Below are 16,816 nucleotides of genomic sequence, written 5' to 3'. Positions count from 1 at the left end.
ACTACATAAACTTCTGTGTGGACAGCACCGTGCCACCCCTGGGTCACCCCTGAGCTCAAAGCCGTCCTGAACCAGAAGAAAAGGGCTTTTAACTCAGGGGACAGAGAGGAACAGAAGAGAGTCCAGCGCAAGCTACAATGGAGGATTAGGCGGGCCAAGAAGGATTATGGGAAGAAACTGGAGGAGAAGCTGGCCCAGAACAGTGCACGAGAAGAGTGGAGAGGACTGAAGGACATCTCTGGATTTGGACAGGGTGCCAGAGGGACAGCTGATGGAGACCAGCGCTGGGCAGATGAATTAAACTGTTACTTCATCAGATTTGATTCTCTCCCCACCCCCTCGGCCATCCTTCCTGCTCCCCCCTCTTCACACGTCTCCAGCCCCGTCATCTACCTGCTACAACGGGCGTTCACCCATCTGGAGACCGGCTGCGCTGTGAGGGTTATGTTCTTTGACTTCTCCAGCCCTTTCAATACCATAAGACCAGCACTGCTGAGGGGGAAGCTGGAGGACGCTGGAGTGGATGGACATCTGGCTGCCTGGACCATCGACTCCCTCACTGACCGTCCACAGTACGTGCGACTGCGCAGCTGTGAGTCAGAGGTGGTAGTCTGCGGACCCCTGCTCAGGACTTTTTATGACTCTGTGGTAGCCTCTGCTATCCTCTACGCTGTCGTCTGCTTGGCCCCGGGCAGCACAGAGCGGGACAGGAAGAGACTGAACAAGCTGGTCAGGAGGGCCGGCTCCTGGGCTGCCCACTGGACTCTGTGGAGGAGGTGGGTGAGAGGAGGCTGTTGGCCGAGCTCACAGCCATCATGGGCAACAACTCTCACCCACTGCACCGGACTGTAGAGGAGCTGAGCAGCTCCTTCAGTGGCCGACTGAGTCTCCCTCAGTGCAGGAAGGAGCGCTACCGCAGGTCATTCCCACCGCTGTCAGACTGTACAACTCCAATATATAGTTATGATGTGCAATAACCTCTGTTCTTCTCTGATTACAAAACATCCAAATCCATTACTGCTGGACAAAAGACACTTTTACAGTTGTACATGTTGTTGCTTATTTGCACCTTGTTCTTGTTTTTGCTATTGTTCTTATTAGTACCTTTATTGTTTTTATTTTGCATATTTAATTTTTATTGTTCTTATTTGCACCTCCATTTGCTGTGTGCCCCCCCCCCCCCCCCCCTTGTGTTTTCTGAAGAGCTTCTGTATGAGTGACTTTCTCCATTGTGAGATCAAAAAGTCAAATCTAATCTAATCTAATAAATTGTGTGTGTGTGTGTGTGTGTGTGTGTGTGTGTGCGTGCGTGTGCATGTGCATGAGAATGAGTGATTGAGCATGTTGGTGCATGTGAGTGTATTGTTCTGTGTGTCATTTTGTGTATGTGTGTTTGTGTGTGATTGAGTGGGTTTGTGTTAGTGTCTATTTGCGTGTGTGTGTTCTGGTCTTCTGGTGTTGTGGGGACTGTTTAAATAAAGACATTGTGGGGACATTAAGGGAACAAAACACATGTCCCAATAACATAAACTGGCTGATGCTGAGGTTGGACTCAGCTCTGAACATGTCAGGTTTAGGATGAAAACTCCTCAGCAGTCCAGCAGGTGGCACTCTCAGCTCAGGACAAAACACAGGATGAAGTGTGACGAGTTCCACTGATACAGGAACAGAACAACACCAGCATAATGTTAAACTCCAACTGAGAACACAGTCTTTGCTGGATTAAAAATAATTTTTGTTCTGTAAACTTTCTTTCTGCCACACTTGAGTTGGATTACGATCTGTTTGTTGGATTATTATAATCCATTTTGATTTATTTTTTGGTAAAACCTCACTCAATGATCCCATTTACTGAGCCACCACTGAACAATGTGACACCACAATGTGACTTCAGTTTTTCTTTGTTTTTCCTTTTTTTTGTTCTTCTAATCTAATTTCAGCTGTCTGTGTTTTGTAGGAGTGTACGAGGCCATCTTTTTACATTTTTACAACATCTTCAACATTAACTTCAACAAATTCACAGTAAGTTATGACAAGTGAACATGAGAGGCTGTGACAATTTCACCAAGAAGTGGCCTCAAGTTTCAGAAGAATGAACCCAACTCATAGTTTTGATTTTCCCACAAACTCATTTTATTTATTTTTTTGTTGCTTAATAATGAACAAAAATAGGAACATAAAAAAGATGATACAGCATAACTCGTATCTCAGCTACATGAAGGCCACAGTTTTGGATCATATTTTGTTGGCTAGTTAAATCACATCATGTTGAGTTGTGAAAGAAACCATTTTGTTTTTATGATTCAAAAAGTTTATGTTTACAAGTGACAATAATGTCACTAAAATTCCGACATTATTAAAAACATTTCATATTTAGTTTTCGTTGCTGTCCTGAATTTAAACTTGTATTAGAAAACTTGTCAGTGTCTTTGAGCGTGACAGCAGGATCCAGTCTTGTGTTTAGATTGTCAGTGCAGTGAGGCTACACAGATCAGTTCTGACTGACCTGGAATCTGTAAATCATCAACATGTTGATGCTGCATTTGCACTGAATTCATTGTTTTCCTCAGAGTGAACTTCTAAACCTCGTTGTGGCAAAGCTTCAACCATCAACCATGGATCAAACTGAACTGATGTGATGAGCTGATATCATGTTACAGGCACAAGCTGACAGAAACTGCTGTCTCCAGAAAAGAATGAAAAGGTAAATATTATCAGGATTTATAAGGATTTTAAAGTTATACAGTGTTGTCCACTCCATGTCACACACTCTAATATGCAGACAACACTTAATCATTCATGATCCAAATAATATCTGATTATTGTTATTGATCGGAGTGTTGATTCACGATAGAACGAATAACATGTTGATACATATATTGTTAATCCCAAGCTTCCCAACACACACTTTCCTTCACCATATAGTTTTTGATTATGTTTTTATAGTGTTTCATATTTCAGGAAATAAAAAGGTGCTGTGTTTGCAGTGTGGAAACCAGTGAGGAAGGCACAGCAACACATTCTGCTCAGAGACGCTCCATCAAAGATTAGCTCAGGTTTGTTATTGAGAAATGAGTCACGCTAACATGCTCTGCTCTGATGGAAGATTCACTTTTAAAGGATCCAATCAGTGAAATAATTTCTACCATCTGAGGGGAATCTGGACTGAATCAACCCAATCTCAGCTGGAAGAGGGGCAGAAGTGTCTCTTTATTATTGTTTGAGCTAGCATGGCTTGTGAGCTAAGTGAGCTAATCTCTAGGACACGTCGTTCGAAAACAAAAGCATTCACACAATCAGGTTCTGGATTAGGACGACGTAAAACTCAGGAATCAAGGTGAAGGTCGACAGCCAGTCAGTCAGTCCGAGTTACCGTGGAAACAACCTGAGAAGATACCAGACCAAACTGTGATTGACGTCTTTTCTGCAAACCTGCATCCCGACTGATACCAACATGTTTGACTTTTGAACTCTCTTCACTCTGTATTTTGTGATGAGTGTGAAACCTGAGCAGAAAAACCTCCCTGTCAGACTCACGTCTTACTTTCAACATCAGATCATCAGATATCACTCATGTCATGGTTCTTCCTTCTTCTTCCACTCATTAATGATCTCAGACTACCAGTTTGATGTGTGTCAATGTGGTGATCCTGAAGCAGGCTGGTACTGATTTCAGGTCACAAAGGTCAACAGTTTTGTTATAAACTACATGCACAGACGACCTATATGGCTGTTTTTTGACTGAGGACGGGCTTTGGCACTGAAGTGTTGCTACAGCACTCTGGCTGCAGATTTATCAACATGTGTGTCCTGCTACCTTCAGATGGCTGCAGGGTTTCATGAACTGATCAGCAGAGAAACTATTTCCACAGTCTAAAGCAGCTGTAGACAACAGATACTGTAAGAATCACTCATATACTTATGAAGTATATATACACTCTGATGTCACCAGTCAGTAGCAGAGTTGTGTCTTACCTAATTAGTCCAGGTCATGGAGATGAAGGCCGGAGCCTCATCTAAATATTTGGACCCAGCAGATCTGCGTTTCCGAAGACCTCCGCTACAATCCTGGAAGTGAAAGACAGAGAGAGATAAAGTGCCATCCAATCAACATCAAGGGATCACTTAGTTATCAGCTGAAGACTGAAATCAGCTGATTAATTGATTCCAGCCTGGTGTGCTCCTCCTGGTTGGAACGAAAACCTGCAGCCACATGGCCCTTTGTGGAATCAGTTTGACATGCCTGTTCAAGAGTGATGCAGCTCATGTCAAACAGTTCAGGACTAGAAGAGTGAACAAAGAGTAAACAGAAAGTCTTTGGTGGAGGTGATGGAAGCTCCGCAGCAGTCTGACACATCTGTAAACTGTTGTTCTAACTGCTTTTCAGAAGGACTTGTGGGGGCTAGTGCCTGTTTTCAGTGATGAGCAGCTGGTTTCATGAGTGTGTGTGTGGTGTGTCTGGGAGGCGTACCGGGGTGCAGGTCTGGTTCAAGTTGGCACACAGGTTGACTTTGCAGTGCACAGAGACCTCAGAAGAGCTCCTAGAGAACTGGAACATGTTGAAGGAGAAGTAGTTGGACGTTCCCGCTCCGTTTCCCACCACATTCACCGTCTGATCATCGGGGTTCGCACAGCTGTTGACAAACAGGAAAACACACATCACATCAGAGCACACTTTGTTTTCAGGAATCAAAAAGCACATTTATGAACGAGTCCCTGCTTCTGATTCATTTGGAACAGCAGCGAGCAGCGACCACCTCTGTGAGTCTCACCCGTCTACAATCAGGTTGTATCTCAGACTCTCAGCCTGGTCGGCTGCCCAGCAGGAGTCGGTCACCAGGGCCACCAAACCGTCATCCAGCCCGTCAGTCTCCAGCTCCACCCAGATCTGCTGGTTCAGCTGGACTTCAGTGTTGGAGTCCACAGCTTGTGTGCGTCCGGCGTCGGTGTAGGCCTTCATGGTCAGAGTGTAATTCCAAGTTCCAGATGTGATCTTCTCAATCACAGAGCTGCAGAGAACACACACACACACACACACACAAACACACACACACACACACACACACACACACACACAGCTCAGCTGTCTTATACTCACAAACCTCTTCACAACAAGCTTCACAACACAAAGTTAACAGCCTCCACTCACCTGTCTTTGATTCTGAAGGTCACAGTGTTGACATCTGGCTGAGTGAAGACGCAGGAGAAGTCGATGTAGACTTGGTCCTGGCGAGTGATGTTGTCAGAGGAGCTGTTCAGGACTGTGACGCTGTTCATGTAGATCAGTTGGCTGTTGTTGGCCTGCAGGGTCACAGAGATTCAGATGTTGCACAAGTGTTGACTGGAGAGAATCAGCTTCATAGATGACCAACATCTCTAGAAACCATGGAGGTCACAGCTGAAGCCAAACCACAGAAAGATCCCAAACCAGAGGAGAGCAGGAGAGGCTCAGCAGAGTGCTGGAAGAGATTTGGCTGCTTGTTGAGAGTAAAGACGTGGTGGAGAACTCACCATGACCTCCGTCCCACAGGTGTTGCTGCCGTTGTAGCTGAAGGTCACCATGTGGTCCAGCTCATCTCTCTGACCCGTGCAGGTGGGGTCATTGAGGTGTAACATCGTATAGTCGAGGCCTTTCTCCTCCAGGAGACACCCGACCAGAGTAACTGAAGCTGAGTTCTCCTCGCAGACCGTCGGGTCACCTGAACGTCCAGCAGGACAGACGAGGGAAACAGGAACATGACCATGAGAGAGAGGACAGACTGTACAGACATTTACACCATGTGGGACACAACAAGTCAAACCATTCAGTCCTGCTTTGCTGACATTTGTCTTTTCTTTCATTCAGAGCTGCTCTACAGGCAGAAATAAAGGAGGGAACCAAACGACCAGTTTTTATGGTCGTTTGGTTCGTCTGTGCTCCTGATGACAAACATTCAGTCAAACTGAGTGCTGAAGGTCAGCTATCAGCAGCTCCACAATCTGTGTGAAACAACTCTCCCTGTGAGAAAACCCTGCAGCCTCTGAGGATCAGGACTCTGCACAAGTCAGTCGTGTTGTTGTGTCACAGCTGACGTACCCAAAGTGTCATTCGATCTGTACGGGAAGGCAAAAATGGCCCGACAGAAGCAGCCGATTCCACCACTGATGGTCTCAGCACAGAACTCATGATCGCTGCAGATCCGTCCCTGACAGAAGGGCTGAGGGGGGGCTGAGAGAGACACAGAGAGACACACACGTAAACAAAAAACACGAAAAAACTGTGTGCTGTAATAAAACTGCACTAAACAAGACTGAATCCTATCAAGAAAACTGTGGCGTTCACCAGAGTGACCGTCGATCTCCAGCACTGTTCCACGTACACACTGACCGTTTTTAATATGAATTCTGTCACAAACACACAAGGACTGACAGAACCTTGAAATCAATCAATTACTGTGAAAACTGCAAGTTTAACTTAATAAGGTGAGACAAAACAGTTTTTCTTCTATCTAAATATAAAACAGATGTACATCACATTGAACTGTTCATGTGTCTGTTTTGGCTGTGTTGTTGAATTGAACTGAAGTGAGAGAAGTCTTACAGCAGCCGACCGTTGACCTCCAGCTGTCCAGTGTGTCGTTGCTGCTGCGCAAGCTGCAGCTTCTGGCATAGGCCTCCTGGAACTGACAGTTCAGACCGTCCACCGCAGGGTATTTGCACAAAGTGTCGATGCAGGCGTCTATGTAGGACTCTGGGTCGGTGTGGTTGTGACAGGCGGTGAAGGGCTCCTCCAACAGGAGGTTACAGCTGTTCCACAGATGTGAAGAGACAGAAAGGGAGACAGAAGGATGAAGTCCAGTCAGCGCTGTGTTACGTTCTATAACTGGGAATAAACCTAAACACGGGACAGCTGTTGAAGCTTCATGTCACACAGATTTCTGTTCACACAAAATGTGATTAACTCTGTTCCCCAAATGAGTTCAGGTGTGTTTATCTCCCATCCCTCCTCACATCACATGACATTCAACATGTGATGGAACATGTCATTCAGCACACAGATGGAAGTAGAATACAGAGAGATGTTTCTTCTGCTCACCGTTCAGTCATCATGGTGCAGTTGATGGAACTGTCAGCAGTGTCATTGTACTGCACCTCACAGCTAGAGGGCGACACACAACACAAGGTGAGGACTGTTCCCCTGCTCTGACTTATTCAGATAAACACAAACACACTTTCTGAGTGTTATAGATACACATTAGCTTTGTGTCTTTGTTTCAGTCCACAAGTCAAAAGGCAGAAGAACCTTTCTTCTTTTTCAAGAGGCGTCCAGATCATTTCAAAGTCAAGTCCTGGAAATGCTCATTGTTGTGAGACAACCAAGAAATCACAACGTACAGAGTCAACCAAAATATTAAGAGTCCAGACAAGTTAAGATGTGTTCAGGAACTGAATTTCAACATGAGACTACAAAGTACATTGAACCCTGTGATCAACAGCATTCAGTGGGTTGTGATTGAGGTCTCACCTGCTGCCAATGTCCTCAGGAAGTCTCTCATCACTCACAGACGTGGAGTTGGCACACAATCCCCCCAGGTCTGGATCTTGTCCAGCAGGTCCTGCACAGGTTCAGGACAGGATGTGGGTCAGATCAGTATCAACGTTCATACTGGGTGAACAGCAGCTCACTAAAGGACAGCTGAGTTTAGTCCTGATGCCCCAGATGAGGGCTGAGCATCACAACTACTAGTCCTGTGTGGTGAGTGGTAGGATTTCAGTTTCTGTACCTATGAAGATGATCTGTGCAGTGTTCCCGTCAAAGAAGACAGAAGTGGTGGACTCGGGGTGCGACACGGTGACTGTGACTCCAGTTGGGTCCACAAAGACCTCCACACCGTTTCCCAGATCAGTCGAGCCGTTGATGGTCAGCACTGTGTTCCCCTCCTGCATCACAGCAGAGAGACAAAGTGGAGGAAACACAGCTTCAAACATCACAAACACACACAAACAGACTGTTTTCACTGCAACAACCACTGAGTTCACCAGAATTCAAACAACTGCTTCTAATGTCACTGAGAAGAAAGATGAGAGCTGACTCAGCAGAGGATGTGACGAGGATTTGGGATCACAGTCCACACTGACACCAGACTGTGGCTGTAGGTAGCTTACCTTAACTACCCCGCCTTGTTCCAGGTGAACATCATCCTGCCCCTGCAGCCGCAGTGTCACGCTGTCCAAAAAGCTCACATCTCTACGACGACGTTCCTGGAAGTTCGCCACCACAGTGAGATTTTGGATTGATGAACCTGTCAGCAGGGTGTACCCACACCGATCCTCCACAGTCTTCAGTTGGTCATTAAAGTCAATGACAGCGGGGCCGGTCACAGTGCAGATGGAGACAAACATGCAGCTGATGGAGGCGGAGAGGGACAGAAACAACAAACACCATCAGCAGCTGCTGCTGAGGGCCGCGGCCACCAGGGGGCCCTCAAACAAACAAACTACAGGAGTGAAGTCTTCTGTTCATGTTCATGTCATAATTGAGGCATTTATCTCCTGAATATTTGATTGTCATGTTTTCAGGTCTGGCTCACATGTCAGCCAACAGCAGTCACTTGAAGGACTCAGCAGTAAAATCAATATCTGGTTCAGTATTCCAGGGAAATGTCTCCCTGTTGTTCTGGAACTTTCTCCAGGATCACATTGCACTGCCATCTGCTTTCAGTGACAACAGTACAGTTTATGAAAACTATTTTGTCAACTTATCATATCTCCATCGACTCAAAATCTTGTCTTGCAGTACATTAAAATTGGCCACCTGTTGAATTCATAATACACACAAATAGCAGCTATTCACCAAAGTAACCGCTAACTGCTGCCAACTGGAACTGCTGTTAGCTAGTTAGCTCAGTTAGCTGTGCAACTAACAGTCTGGACTGGGAGGTTGGAGCACCTGGGGAGTGTTGGTGTTGTTTACACTGCTAGCACAGCAACTTTAGACCACCAGGAAGAGGAAGGTTTCAAGCCTGGAATGTGGTCAGGCATCAGTCAGCGCACACCTCCAGAGGCCTGAGCTTTACTGTGGGACTAAGTCCTCCTGAGGTACACAGTGGTACTACGAGATGGGATGGACCCAGGCTAGATAGTTAGCATGCTAACTTCAGTAGATATCGCTGAGACACAACACATAGATGTTTCTGCTCCTCTTTTATCTCACAGATATCAGCCTCACTGTTCTCTCATCTCTTTGCTCCTATCAGAGCTGCATTTGAGCTGCGTTGAGTTCCTGCTGATGCAAACCCAACATTTCCTGCTGCTGCTGCGTCACATTAAAAGCTTCCTGCAGTCAAATCTGTTGCTCTCAGTGACGCGTCCCTGAATAAAGATTCCTCATCAAGTTCCTGTATCATCACAGCTCCTTCTCGTCAACATGAAGCACACATACTTACGTGTTGTTGCCATGACAACGCTCCAGAGGGCCACATATGTCGTTGGGCTGAATGGTTGCCACACTATCACAGGATTCAGTGGAGCAGGTGTCTGGGTCAGAACTGACCTCATCATCATAGAAATACAAACCACCTGTGAAGTGAAGAATCAGGTTCAAATGTCAAAGTTCACTTTATAGTTTACAAACTGTCCAATAACAAGAGACAGCAACATATTAATACTACAGTTCAGTTTTTAAGGGAAGATTTATGTAGATTTATGGATCCAGTGGATTTCCCAACCTGACTGTCTGCATGCGCTGATGTCTTTGTAGATCGGGCCTGTGTTTGTCAAATTCACTGAACCTACAGAATCACCGTTGGCCACAAATTCAAACTCCTAGACAGCAACAAACACAACCAATGTTAGGATCACAGAGCAGAGATCATGATTTCAGACATGATTAAAAGAAACTAAACTCAGAAAAATGACTCTGTCTTGTCCGCTTGTTCAACTAAACATGACGTGTTGCCTTATTTTTGTTCAACTGATGGTAAAAAGTAACTGTGTCCAGATTTCTTCAAGTATTTGTAGTTTGATGTTTGTCTTTATTTAGATAGCCAACAGTAGAAAAGAGGGAGGGTCGCTATGCAACAAAGGTCCTGGACTGGACTCAAACTGGGGGTGTTGGGATCACATGGTTGCATGACGCTGTGTGGAGCTTTGATGTGATTCCAGCATCTTGAAATGATTCTGGTATCATACACCATGCTTCTGATGAGTATGAAAATGATGTGAATCATGTGCCGTGGCCTTCACAGTCAACGATCTAAACACCAAATGAGGGAATATCTTTTGGAAGAATGGTGTTCATCCCTCCTGTAGAGTTCCAGAGACTTGTAAAATCAATGGCAACAGCTCACAAAGACACTTTATGTTGGTTTTTCCTTTCATTTGACACTTCATACTCACATGTGGTCCCAGACTGCCTGTTTCTAATTTCACAGCTGCTTGTGAGCCAAAGCTGCTAATTTTCAAAGAAACCTGTAAAGAGTCAACAGAGGAGTTACTGTCAGTATTAGGAAATTTACTCCAAGAGATTTCAGAAAAGTTCTTGATAATTTGTTCTTTTGAGTGTTTAAACAGTTAAATTTCTATTTATTGAGTCATGACAGTGAACAACACTCACAGGAAATAAACCTGAAAACGCCTTCAACTCCACTGAGCATAGCAGTGAGCTGGAAATATCTGGCAAACTCGGATGCCAATCTGCTTCATTCTCAGACACTTCATCGAAAAAGAAAAAAATTTCGAGTGGAGGCCCAACAATGCAGTCCACACCAATGATGTCGAAACAGGCTGTGAATACTTCATCCGTGGCAGTCACCTGTTAAAAAGACACAACGAGTGAATTAACAAAAGAACTTTTCTACAAAGAGCTCTGGCCAACTTCACTTCACTCAGTGAGTTGTGGAGGTTTCAGTCAGAGCTCTCACTCTTCTGGATGTTACATCAGTTGATGTTCAGACATTCAGTGTCACTGCACTGGACATTAATGAGACACTAGATGGACAAAGACAGATATTCTCAAGCATCAGGCTCCTTCCTACTTACATACAGCGTTGTGAACTGCTCTCCATAATATGAGATGGGACAAGAGGAGATGTTTAATGTTGCAGAACCAACATGCTGCTGCTCAGCACCTGAAGACGATGGAGACACATGAGACGTCAGAACTAGAGTCTGTGAGCTGGTTGGACAACAGGGAAGGATTCAGATGTTGACTTCATGAAGGAATAAAACAGAGTTTGTTTATCAGTCAATCAAAACTTTTCATATCACATCATGAGGTCCCACTTCTTCTTAGAAACAAAGAGGTGTCAGGAACATCTCTCCATATTTGGCAGATTATCAGCACTTAAAGTTTCTGACTGACTTCAAGTCTTTCTGCTCTTTGTCCTCAGACTGTTTGCTAATTTATTATGTTGCTTCTACTGAAGTCCCTCAACTCGTCTTGTGGGTGGAGTTTCAACATGGCTGCCTCGGGCGTGTGTGCTTACCAGGCAGCAGCCCAATGAGAGCAGACAGGAGGAGCAGGGGGCGGAGCATGTTGGAGGAGGCCAATCAGCTGGCAGAGAGCTGGAAGACACACAGTTGGACAGAAAGTCACAGCCACATTCAAACTTCAAGTCTTTTCCTGACAAACAGGAAATAAAGTCCATGAGCAGGATTCATACTGTACAAATGTGGATTTCCATGACACTTCCATGACTTCTCCAGGTTTTTCCATGACCGCACAAACCCTGCATGTCTGTGATTGGTCTAAATGTTGCAGTATTCAGTCGCTGTGAAAGACATTTTTTCACAGCAGAACACTGACGTCACATCTGAGCTCATTCTCCAGGCTGAAAATTACTATTTTTTCATCATCCATTAATCTGCAACTTTATTTCTCAATTCATTGTTTGGTTTATAAAATGTGAGAAAACTGTGAAAAGATTTTAGCTCAGTTTCCCAAAGTCCAACAATAAAGCTCATTGAAGTCTTCAAATCACCTTTAAAAACCCTTTTATCCAAATATTTCTCCAGTTTAGCAGCAACAAATAATTCATATCAATGATGAGAATAAGCTCTTACTCAGACTTGTTGAATGGAGAAGCACAAAAAATGACCTCTTATGATCTAAATGTATCTGAGATCCCTTTTTGTACCTTGAATTAAAAAGTGTTCATACCCAGCTGGCGTGTTTTTGCACACCTCCATTTAAATTTGTAACTCTGATGGAGGCTCAGAATCCTGAAACAATGACTGAATATTGAAATAACACAGTTTGAAGTCAGCCAGCACGTTTTGAACACTCGTGCTGAACAGAGCTGAAACAATTCGACAGTTAATCCATTAATCTGATGGACAAAAAATGAATCTGCAACCGTTCTGATCATCAGTGAATTGTTTCTCGTCCGCCTTGAAAATGTGAGCGTGCAGCTTTTCTTTCACGTCATGTCAATTGAACATCTTTGGGTTTTGAACAGTCGTCAAACTGTTTGACTAAACGAGTTGTTTCAGGACAGCACCTCAGGCTTTAGGACATTTTGTTGGACGATTGTTTTTGTATCTTTTTCAAATGATCAGCTGTCGATTTGGAAATGAATGGATCGTGAAGATAATCGATGATCTACATCAAGTTGTGACCGTAATACTGACGTTCTCCTCGGTTGTCTGCGCCGCGCTCACCTGCACGACTTCCTAGATTTTCTGTAATAACGCTGTAATAACTGCCGACACAGTGACTGACTATCAGTCTGGCACAAAACACACTTTGTTTTACTCCAGAAGCCGTTTTTAACTCACACTGTCAATAGTGACGTGTTGATGTGAACTAAGATGTGTTCAGATGTGAATATCAGTGGAGAGAAGAAGAGACAGACGAGGAGGGTGCAGGTTGTCTTACCCTCTGGAGGTCAGATGGAGGATGAGGAAGATGAAGGTCTCTGATGATGCTGATTTGTCTGGTGCTCTCTCTGTGTGGAAGATGCTGCTCTCTCTCTCACTCCCTCTCTTTTTATGTGCATCCTCACTGCTGTTAACACCCAGGAGGGCAGAGGAGGTGTGGCGGAGGTGGAGCGATACCTGTGGTGAAATGACGACACCTGTCGTGAACCCTCCTTTAATTTGTGTTCTGCACCTTTTTCACACGGGTCAGCAGGAAACTAGTGAAGAAGATGAGGACACATGAAATAATAATAAAGTCATGGACTTCATAGAAAATGTTAAATATGAATTAGTAATCGTCACTTAGCGTTTTCATTTAGTAATGACGCCTTCATTGATGCTCATCTGATGTTTTTCCATTGCTTGTGGTTTTAAAGTCACTTTGTGTAGGATTTTTATGTGTTGAGAGCATCTTTCAAATTATTCCTGTGAAGTTTTGGATTGTAGGAAAATGGTTCTCAGTGAAAGTTGGGATGTGTAGGGCTTTCAGTCCACTCATTTCGGTGCCCCCATGTCAGATCTATGGACCCCCGTGTCTTTTACTGTCAGCAATGTCAGAAAGTTGAAAGTCCTTCACACAGGCAGTTTGAATAAGAATAAATCTCAAACTATCTGTTCTTCGTCTCAAAGAAAAAACCCTGAAAGTCAGTGCCTGTGTCTGACTGAAAACTATAACAGAAATCAGATATCCAGGCTGACATTAACAGCCATGTCGAGACAGTGATAGTCAGATTCTTACCACCTCAACAGTGCAGCTAGAATGAATGGAATTCATGTCCATACTAGATTTAGATAAAGCAGTCCATTGACAGTCATTGTGGCCTTTTCTCAGGTGCATGTGAAGAAGCTGCAGACAAGGCAGGCGGTCTGCACATCCACAAAGACCTCAATGGATCGGCTCTAGATACAATTCTTTGGGATGCACTGATCCAACTTGTCCTACAGAATCTGGTTCCTCAACTCAGAGTTTCTGCTGCTGCTCATCTGATACCAATGTTTTCTTTTCCTAAATTTAACATCTGTAAACCTCACTGTGTGGAACACAATCCATTTTTATGTAAGGTAACATGAGGCCGGGGATCGCTGTGGCACTAAAACCTGAGTCAGCAGCCCACCGTGACTGAACGTAACTGAAAATGACTAAAACACCGAACTGATGTTGACAATGATGGTACGAGCGTAGACCAACAATATCTCCTCTCAGCAGTTTTCAGTTTTCTCATTACTGAGGATTACAATTCACTCACATAGATTTCATTTACTGTCATTTTTCAACTCATGTTAAAACAGCCCAAATTCTGTCCACCTGCACATCGCAATGCACGTGGGTGGAAAACTGCTCAAACACTGTCAGCACATCAGATGGGAGTGTTCCTCTTCATAGTCAAACAGTCTGTGACTGCGTGAGATGGTGACCTACACTGAGCTAATTAACTATGACAGGTAGCTCATAAACAATGAACACAATGTCCCTGTCTGAAGGTGTGGGTGTGCATTAAGGTATAAAGGTATGATAAAAACAATGTATTAATTATAGTGCATCCAAACAAAGTCAGAGCAGATGTCTGCTGTGGAATGTAATTCATCCCAAAATAGATTCTTAGGTTCAGGGGTGACATCTGAGTCCTTTCCCGGCAACGTAAGAGTTCATTGTGGAAAAATGCAGGCATTGTGAGGTTTGATTGATGGTTTGTTGATTGTCTAATGGGTGCAGCAAAACAAAAGCACAAAGGAGTGCAGGACAAACTGGGCTGGGGCCTTCAATTTTTATTTCAAATTCAAAAAGTGTCATAGTCAATACATTAAATTGAATTTTAAGGGTTCTTGACATTTTCTATAAATTTTACTCTTGGCTTGCCCGATTGACCGATCAACTCATCGATGAAAATGGAGGAGGAGAAAATGCTTTGCTGTTGCTGAACCAGACATTCACATTGAGAATAATGTCGGCATCTGTTATGTTCCGATGTTTTATTTAAAATGTTGCCATTTGCAAATCATTCAATCAGCGACCCCTGCTGTGTTTCGGTTGCAGTTAGTTAGTTTGCTGCCCCTGCCTTGCATTGCTCTCGGATGGTAGAAACCAGTTGTCAGTTATATATCTTTGCTTTGTTCGGTTGTGTCATTTATTGTTAGCTAAAATCAACGCTGTTTGTCATCGTACATGAGTTAGTATCATGGTCCATGTTGGGTCGTGAAGTAATTTGACATGCTCGCCAAGTAACATCCACTCAGATAATATTTCAGGAGCTATAGCATTAGCAAGCTCAGTTAGCCGATTCATTGGAACTGTCACTGGTTTCTTTGTACTCTGGAATACTTTTTAAGATAATATTAAACTTAAAGATAAAAGGAGGGAGCACAGTACCCTGCTGGGCCCCGTGCTGTCAACTACCACATCCAGCACACAGTCCAGAAGCCCCACATACTGTGGTCAATCGGTGAGGTAGTCCCTGGTCCACGCAGCCAGGTGACAGTCCACTCCAGCTTCTCCCCCAGCTGTGATGGCTGGATTGTGTTGAATGCGCTGGAGAAGTAAAAAGAAAAAACGGTGCTCTCCAGGAGGGCAAGAGATCAATGGAGCAGGTAGATGACTGCATCCCACACCTGTACCTGGTCGATATGCGAACTGTCACCAGGTGACAGAGGTGGTTCAGTATGATCCTCTCCATGGTCTTCATCAGGTGAGAAGTTAGGGCTACAAGCCTGAAGTGGTTGGGCTCTCTGGGATACACATTCTTTGGAACGAACCACACGGGAAGTCTTCCACAGGGCTGGAACTCTCTCCAGAATGAGACTCATCTTAAATATGTGTTTTTTGTCGGGAGGCTGATGGATCTGACCGGTGAACTGAAACTTTACTGATCTGAAGTCTTCATTTGTTAACCTGCACTAAGGTTTATGATAACAGTAGTTTAAATGATGATTGTGAGGACGACTCACACATTATTTCTCATGATGTAATCAGACATTATGCATCGCTCTGTCGATCTCTGACGATGGTCAGCATCACTGTGTTGATCGCTGCGAAACTCAAACCGAACATGGTGAAGCTGCTTTTTGGTGCCATGCTGCACTGACTTTGGACAAACTTCCAGAGGATCTGACATCTGCGTCACACCTACACAACAATAGCATGACAGGTAGCTGATCAACAACTTTGACAACGTTCCTGGCTGAGGGTGTGAATGTAAAGTGCCATCTTGTGATTAATGATTTAATTATGGTAAACGCCTAAAATGATAATTGCACTGCTTGATGAAAGCTAGCAGATAGTTTTGATGGAATGTAACTGCACAAGAAGTACTTGATAGTGTTCCAATAACTTTGTGTGCATGAGTGAGCATGTGTGTGTGTGTGTGTGTATTTTTAATGGTTAAAGTATGCACATGCATTTCTATGGGTGTGTCTGCGTGTGGGGGGGTCTGTGTGTGTGTGTGTGTGTGTGAGTGTGTGTTACTTAAGCTGTGGGAACATAAAACTGTTTTTGTAGTCACACTGTGGGGACTCACTGTCCTCAAGGGGACAAAACGCAAGTCCCCAAAACGTGAATCAGGAAATTTCACAGTGAAGATTTGTTTGTGTGTGTATATGTATGTGTGTGTGTGTGTGCGTGTGCATGAGTGTGTGTGAGTGAGCATGTTAGTGTGTGAGCACCATGAATCACACTAAACAGCTTATATAGTCACATTGTGGGGACCTTAAGGGGACAAAACTCATGTGCTCACAGGGTAAATCATGAAATCATAGAGAGAAGACTGGAGTTGGAGGTGTGTGTGTGTGTGTGTGTCTTTGTGGATGGATTGCTATGGATGGAACTGAGTGTGAGTGTGTGTGTGTGTGTGTGCGCGCGCGCGTTTGTGTTTGTTTGTTTGTGTGTCTGTCTTTGCATGTATGTTTATGTGCATTGTGGGGACAT

At 44.2% G+C, this 16,816-nt stretch overlaps 1 protein-coding gene across 1 annotated transcript; it reads right to left on the bottom strand.

Moving 5' to 3' along the window:
• Positions 1 to 2,159: 2,159 nt before the first annotated feature.
• LOC121626442 lies at positions 2,160 to 12,886 on the bottom strand. Its single transcript, XM_041964952.1, has 19 exons — positions 12,857 to 12,886; positions 11,466 to 11,544; positions 11,020 to 11,108; positions 10,595 to 10,792; positions 10,378 to 10,449; positions 9,708 to 9,804; positions 9,426 to 9,558; positions 8,146 to 8,386; positions 7,764 to 7,920; positions 7,505 to 7,595; positions 7,076 to 7,138; positions 6,581 to 6,786; positions 6,077 to 6,208; positions 5,512 to 5,699; positions 5,150 to 5,301; positions 4,773 to 5,009; positions 4,472 to 4,634; positions 3,976 to 4,068; positions 2,160 to 3,385 (listed from the first exon to the last, which is right to left on the bottom strand). Exons 2-18 carry the CDS (start codon positions 11,512 to 11,514, stop codon positions 3,976 to 3,978), a joined length of 2,361 nt encoding a protein of 786 aa, XP_041820886.1. The 5' UTR covers positions 11,515 to 11,544; positions 12,857 to 12,886; the 3' UTR covers positions 2,160 to 3,385.
• Positions 12,887 to 16,816: the final 3,930 nt, after the last annotated feature.

This window comes from Chelmon rostratus, chromosome 23 (assembly GCF_017976325.1).
Source record: "Chelmon rostratus isolate fCheRos1 chromosome 23, fCheRos1.pri, whole genome shotgun sequence".
Lineage (NCBI taxonomy): Eukaryota > Metazoa > Chordata > Actinopteri > Chaetodontiformes > Chaetodontidae > Chelmon > Chelmon rostratus.
Note: the sequence above shows the minus strand (reverse complement) of the source record. Positions and strands in the feature narration are given on the sequence as shown.

What these genes read in the sequence shown, in the direction of transcription:
- LOC121626442 (XM_041964952.1), bottom strand. Translation starts at nt 11,514, where the DNA reads ATGCTCCGCCCCCTGCTCCTCCTGTCTGCTCTCATTGGGCTGCTGCCT. An exon ending in CGTTGTCATGGCAACAACAC is followed by an intron (nt 8,387 to 9,425) that starts GTAAGTATGTGT and finishes CGCCTCCATCAG; the next exon opens with CTGCATGTTTGTCTCCATCT. An exon ending in CCTGTGGGACGGAGGTCATG is followed by an intron (nt 5,302 to 5,511) that starts GTGAGTTCTCCA and finishes GTGACCCTGCAG; the next exon opens with GCCAACAACAGCCAACTGAT.